Source organism: Neltuma alba, unplaced genomic scaffold, assembly GCF_004799145.2.
Source record: "Neltuma alba isolate B1F8T4 unplaced genomic scaffold, ASM479914v2 tig00002917_pilon, whole genome shotgun sequence".
Taxonomy (NCBI): domain Eukaryota; kingdom Viridiplantae; phylum Streptophyta; class Magnoliopsida; order Fabales; family Fabaceae; genus Neltuma; species Neltuma alba.
Genome location: NW_021633070.1, coordinates 178,293 through 185,768, shown reverse-complemented (window position 1 = coordinate 185,768; position 7,476 = coordinate 178,293). Strand labels below are relative to the sequence as shown.

Genomic DNA, 7,476 nt, shown 5'->3' with positions numbered 1-7,476 from the left:
TTTTCAGTTGTTACATCAACCTCTAGCACTGAAAACTTGGTATTGATATTGATGTCAGTCTATCATTATTAAGAATTTTTGCATCCACCAGAAACATACAATATACCTATTTTAAGACTGGTATGCTAACTTTAATCCAAATTCTTCTCATCAGAGTTTCGTAATAGCTACAAAAATCAATAATCAATCATGACTAAAATTACTATGCATATTGCAGAAAATCTTTGGCAAGATCCCTTGATCTAGGCTATGCAAATCCCTGAAAAACAAAACTAATCAGAATCTTCCAGCATAAGTTTTCTTTGTGTTTCAAAACCTTATTACAAAGCTACAGCAATATTTTCTCCCAACACTTAGCAACAATAGTACCACACTGCAAACAACTTGAATTATAAAAATCACCATTTAATCCCCTAATGCCATACTTTGACCATGAATGAGAGATACCTGCAGCTAAAATGCAAATGACTAGGCCAACATACAAAGAAAACTCCTCATGTGGCTATAAGAAAAGTCTTCATGTGGCTATAAAAGTTGGCAGAGGGAAAGTGAGCAGAAGGATAAAACTGAAAGTTTGGGCCTTTGGTAAGACTTTTAAAGTTGAAGGGAGTAAATTGCATAACCCACTAACTTGAAAAGAGTTCTTTACATTTTGGCCAAATGCTTATTACCAGAGTCTAACGGCATCTTTCCCTCATTAATTTATTATACAAGGGAGCAGACTGATTTTTCTGGCCCACCCACATGTGTAGAGAATTTCTTTCTTTCACCAATCAAAATCATTATACTGAACAATAAATTATTGTCATCATAATATTAACTTTTTCACTTATTAAAGAGACTTGATGCAGTGGAACCTTGCATACCTTTACATTCATAGCATCATTTATGATAAACTTCTGCTCCAGAAGCACAACTTCCTCAAAATATTTACGCAAACGTCCTTCTACCATCTTGTCTATGGCAATCTGAGGCTTCCCAGAGGCTTCAGCCTGAAATGTTAAAGGCCTAACCCGATAAAATTTGAACACAGATGTTTTGAAATAGGGTAAAGAAAGTGACATGTCAAAATTTAGAAAGCCAAAAATTGGATAAATATATCACAGATTGCATCAAATGACTAAAGAAGAATGCCATGAGCAGAATTTGCTGAAAACTTTACCTTGAGTTCTGAACACAAAAATTCTAGGCAAACTTGATATTCAAGAAATTTTATTAGATATTCAATTGAAGCTTTAGAATTGAATTGAGTAACAATATTCTACTCAGATTTGTTATAAGCCTCAGTTGAAGTGACAACTGCACCAATTGTTTCTGCTTCTCCTATAAACTAGTTTTTATCATTAACTGAAAGTTATTATACTGTATGAATTGAAGTTCTTGAGTCCTTGCTCCCTTCGCTTCACTAATTAGGAGTTAGGACTATAACCCATTAATTGGCACTCCAACTTGTTAGAAATCTATCTGAGAGAGACATTTAGCACACATGTTTACTTAACTATTTATTATTTGTTCTGCAGATGGGCGACTCAGATTGAAGAATAAAATTTTTGCCCACTCAATCCAAAGAACTATGGACTGATTTGCTCAGCTATTCATCATGGTACAATAACGTTCACTACTGCAATCAATCACTGATTTGCTCACCAAGGAATGTCATTCTGAAATTTTGATTAGATTGAGTGGTCATATTATGTTTAGCAGTGATTATGATAAAATATCCAGGTTATTCCTCCTAAACTTTCTCCATAAATAGGTTGTTGAAGCCGAAAAGTATCAATATATGATAGAATCAATAAGGTTTCTGTCATATTCATCATTCCCTCTCTCCCAGAATATAGTTTAGATTTCCCAAGATTTCACTTCTCAACTTAAGTCCAGCTGCTGAAAGCCAAATTCCACCGATTTTATTAACTCCCTCTGATCCCTATTATAAAGCACCTCCAACACCAACCTCTCCAGAGAGGTGAGGCGGTTAAGTCATTAAATTTGCTTGAAAATGAAAAATTTCTCAAATTTAATCATCTTTAAAACCATGAATTACATCTTGAAAGGCAAAAAATTGCATCAAACTTTAAATAGGGATCATTTTGAAAAAATGTAACTAATATCCTATTTGGGGACTCATAATAATGACCACTTACTTCTAAACACTGCCTTATAATAGGGACCGGAGGGGGTGCATATTTTCAGGGGCAAGAGATGTTACCCCAAAAGCTGCATGAATATGCTTGCAATGCAGAGCAAGGACATGAAAGATACAAGACTGAATAGAATTAAAGACCATGATGAAAAGGTTCACCAAAAAAAAAAAAAAAAAAAAGGACCATGATGAAAAGAACTAAAACCATTGATGACTATTACTACCTCCGGTCCTAATTATAAGAGTTAGTTGACTAATATGAAGAGATTAAGAAAATAAGTTAGTTATTATTTGTAATGAATATGTGTTGTTTTTTTCTAAAATATCCTTGCTAATCAAATGTGTTGGTTAAAACTATTATTATTAGAAGGACGTTTTTGGAAAAAATGTATAAATATTAGAGACAAAGTGGATTGGGTCTTATATTTAAGACCAAAATGAAAGTCAAATAAGGTCTTATATTAAAGACCAGAGGTAGTATCATTTATTATCTCAATGTAAATAAATCTTTAGCCGTCCAGCCATAGAGTATTAAGGATTTGATATTCTTGGTTCTGAACCAATAGCCTGCACAAGTGATATGATCATATTAATGATTATTTTTTCATTTTATAAAGAGTTTATGCCTTCTGAGTCATACTGAATAACTTTTATTAGCTCGTAAATAATAGCTGCAAACTCTTTCAGAGTTTATAACATGAGCTTACAAGCTGACTTTACAAGCTTGCCATGAGCTCGCTCAAACCTCACAAGTTAACTCAGATTCACAAGTATGACAACCATGAAAAGGGGACTTATTATTCTAGTGGTCGGTACACTAGGTCTGAGTTAAAGAGACTTATTAAAACTTTATTTTTGACATGACATGCTTTCTGTGAATTCATACCAATACTTCAGGTGCTTTGGTTTAATTGTTAGAAATTGGAATTAGCTACTAGGTTCAGTTAAATATCACAAAGGAGGAAAGTGAACCAGACCAAAACCAAACTGTAAGGTTCAAGGCACGAAGCACCCACAGCAAATAATAAGCCAGCTCAAATCACCCAAGCCATGTTAACTGATTCGTCTTCCCCTTGAAACTGCCTTCCCCCAAACGAAACAAGGACTTCTTGGTGAAGTTAGTATAAGGTCAGCTGCATCGAAGTAATTATAATAAAAGAGACGAAATTTAAAGTAGGACAGAACAATTCATAGCCGAGCAAGGCTCATTCACATAACCACAAATTTTACAATAATTTGAATGAATAATGGATATTCAGAGTACTGTCTAAACGTAAGAACCCAAGCCCAGGCTTATTTATGCAACAATTATGCTTAATTTAGTCTGAAAGCTTGAGGATAAATAAAAAATTAACAAATAGATGAAAATATTTATCCAAATTTGTTTCAGCAACTTATTTAATATGTTGAGCATGTACCCAAGTTCTCAAACATAACTCATAGAAATGACAGAGTACCTGAGATTTAAGAATTTCACGCTCATTCTCTAATGCTTCAGAAGAAACAAGTTCCTTTGATAGGAATAATGGTTTTGCTGCCACTACATGCATGGCCAATTCTGATCCTACCCGCTGAATTGCATCCAGTTGAGTTTTAATATCACCTACTTCAAGAGACAAAATTCCAGCAATGCGACCCAAACCTATTGTTAGCAGAAAGCAAGTCAAGATCCTTAGCTTCATAAGATTCCGGGAATTGCAAAGAATTAGCCACTTAAAACAAGATTTTGTAGCAGAAAATAGTAATGGTTAATTTCACGACTATTGTTTCAGTGTATGGGCTGTAGCAGTGTGCTGATAAATGCATAAATAAAACAAAATAACTCAATTAAAGTTAACTCACATGGTTGGGGACTGGTATGGAGGTATGTAGATATAACACCCTGAGATGGTGTTGACATCACAAAGCCTCTTCTAAGTTTTACATTCTCTCCCATTATTGCAGCCACTTCAGTGATTGCACCTTGAACAGTTGTCTCTCCACTGATCTTTGGATGCTCAAGATGCAACACCATGTTCTGGTGAAACCATGACATAAATACAGATCTACAACAAATTCATTTTACTAGAGATGTAGAAAGACATGAAAGAAAAAATGTCATCTTACAATAAACTAATTTACTCTTTATAGGGCCAATCAAAATAATTATTTATAGATATATATAGAATAAATGTATAGCAAAACCCACATTAAATTAATTCTTCTCATCATGAAAATCATCCCACAAAATTTAATATGTATCCAAAATTATTATATACACCATCAGTTATAATCTAGAAATTAATGAACAAAATATATTTCAAATACAAAAGCTTCAAGCTATTTGTTTATAAGCTTCAAAATATAATATTTAATAAATTTTGACAAGAAAGATTCACAAAGTAATTACTTCTAGCTGAATCAATGATAATCACATCCTATGGTTAATTCTGAAAAGGTTGAAAAGTCTCACATCCGACTCTGGTGTCAATTGATCTCTCTACAGATGCACAAATTCGTGCATGTATGTGCACATTATTCTCAAAATAAGATGTGAATGAGATAGAAGATAAAGACCTAGGAAGAAGTCCTATAAGCATGGGATCAACATTAGAATCACTATTGGCGTAAGCTGAGGAAAATATCAATCAATTTACCTCCAAAGATTCTGGTCCAACTTGAAAGCCACAAGAAGCCTGCTGAGAAGCATTTTCAACCAACAAAGCTTGCTTTGCCAAAGACAATGCCTACAAAGATGACAAGATTGCAAAATTACAAGCAAATACAGGAAGAACTCTATAATGGGGAATAGAAAGAATATACTACCTCTGATCTTTAATATAAAAACTAATTTGACTTTTAAATTGATCCTCAATATAAGACCCCAATCTATTTTTTCTCTCATATTTATCCATTTTTCCCAAAGTAATCCTTGCAGTAATTGTATATGTTGAATGTTTCATCAAATAACACTTAATTAGCAAGAGTATTTTAGGGAAAATAACGCCGATTTATTACAAATAACTAATTTAACTAATTTACTCAAATTAGTTAACTAACTTTTATATTAATGAATGAAGGTAATACATGAGAAGAGCTCATAGCGAGTTTGTTCACTATTCATATATTTGAACACAAATAGGACATAGCTTAACTAAACAAGAACATCAGGCCAAAAAAACTAACCAAGAACTGAAAGATCTCGTTTCTAGCAACAAAGTCAGTTTCGCAGTTAAGTTCAATAACAGCAGTCTTGTTCTCATTTTGGGCCAGGGCAAGCAAACCTTCTGCAGCAGTTCGAGAGGACTTTTTTGAAGCGAGAACCTTTCCCCTCTTCCTCAGTTCCTTCTGAGCCAGTTCTGCATTTTCAAGTTGTCAATTTTCAATTTTACAAGCTACATCCAATAATCTTTGGCTCAATACGATAAATGATCTTCGACTCCCACTTGGAGCCAAAAATAAATCAAAATTTCAAGCCATGAAACTTGGCAACGACTCATTAATAAGAGCGAAAAGCAGCACAAATAATATGTAAAGGTCTGAGGGGGAGTCCATTACCGATGTCCCAATTGGAATCAACTAGAGCTGCTTTAACGTCTTTGATAGGAGCACTTGTTCTTTCTCTCAGTTGCTTTATAAGATTCGTTTGGTCTGAAGCAGCGATGCTGAACCGTCTGAGAAAAATTCCTATACCCAATTGCGAATTGGCGTCGCCAGAAATAAATGATGTTTCAGACGAAGCTCTTTTGCAGGTCGAAGTAGTAAAATGCCGCCCATAACCACTACTGTTAACCAGTGAAAGCTTTATACAAAGCCGTCTTGCACCTCCAGAGAAAGCCATAACAACAGACAACCAATAATCTTCAACCTAAAGAATCATTACTTTGTTATTAAAACCTAAAAAAAGTTGAAAATGAAAATGTTCAAATAAAAGCAACTCCATTCTGATACTTTTATCTTGGTCTCTCGGGAGATGAACAGGAGAATAATCGGATGAAAAGTAACCGTAATGAAGCTGAAATCAGAAGCTACAAACTTACAGAGCTGAGCTGAAGCTGCTTCAATGGAGTAGGCGAAGGCCGTAAGAGTAGACCCGAATTTCGAAGCAAGATTTGTGAGGCCGCAATGAAAGATACCGGAAAGGGGTTTAGCATGACCCGACCCGCGCGCGAGGTTTAAGGGTAATTAATAAGACGTTCCGAGAAACTTGAGCATGAGAGGCTCTATACGTGAAATTATCAAGTTGTCCTTAGATTAAAAAACGACTATAGAAGGATTTGATCTCTTTATCCCTTACCCTTTTGTTGCAAGCTCTCCTCATAATATTGCCTCCAGCGTTCTTTTGCCACCACCGTTGACCTCCTTCTCCTTATTCGCGATCCTTATCTCTTTCTTTGTCTTTGCCAATCGTCTCTGCACTATACCCTCTCCTTTTCCTTCAAATATCCACTAGATCTATATAACCTTTCCGACTTCAACCAAGCATTCTTTTTCAACACCAAAAGCTCCAGTCCCATTCCATCACTGTTCAAGATGCCTCACTATTGTCTCTCACCTCCGCGCGCTCTGCTTCTTACTCTTGCTTCTCATTTCATTGCTTGCCTCCCTCACGGTCCTGCCTTTTGCCGCTTGGTTCTGTCCTAATGGGAAGATCTTTTAGTAGTGATGAACGAAAATCTGATGGAAGTTTAGTTTGTGGACATGTTTTTTCCGCTTATTTAATCTTACCCTATTCCACAAGGAAAAAGCCAGGTTAAGTTCTTCAGGAGTGTAGGTCTGGAACATCAGGCAATTTTAGAGGATACTGATGGGCTAAACCTTTTGCTGATTATTATATACTACGTCCGATCTTTAATATAAGACCTTGTTTGATTTTTATTTTGGTCCTAATTATAAAACTCCAATCCACGTTGTCTCTCATATTTATGTATTTTTTTCCCAAAGTAGTCCCTTTAATAATGATAGTTCTAACCAATAAAATTGATTAGTAAGGATATTTTAGGAAAAATAATACTTATTTATTATAAATAACTAATTTAATTACTTCCTTAATATCCTTAAATTAGTCAACTGGCTCTTATAATTAGGAACGGAGGTAGTATTTGTTAGTCAGAGTCTACAGTCGCCTTCCACTATTGTATTTTGGTTTTGAGTTGTAAGTTGTTGTGTTTAATAAAAGATGATGGGTTAAGCTTCGAAATTGTGAATTCTAATGTTACTTTGCACTAGGGTGTAGAATCAGAACATTTCATATAGAAATAGTTTCGTCTACTTTAGTTATAATATGTAAAATCAACCCAAGTGAATGTTTGGAGACCCAAAGAGGATAATTTGTGGGGCCGCACCCACCAGTG

General features: G+C 34.9%; 1 protein-coding gene across 1 annotated transcript; it reads right to left on the bottom strand.

The window, feature by feature from the left end:
- Positions 1-821: 821 nt before the first annotated feature.
- On the bottom strand, positions 822-6,212 carry LOC114739816 (elongation factor Ts, mitochondrial-like; the record flags this gene model as incomplete). Its single annotated transcript, XM_028927892.1, has 7 exons — positions 6,163-6,212; positions 5,681-5,990; positions 5,309-5,481; positions 4,780-4,869; positions 3,986-4,160; positions 3,601-3,785; positions 822-992 (listed from the first exon to the last, which is right to left on the bottom strand). Coding segments are annotated over exons 2-7 (1,077 nt in total), but the record flags the coding sequence as incomplete, so codon positions are not given.
- Between the last annotated feature and the right edge of the window lie 1,264 nt (positions 6,213-7,476).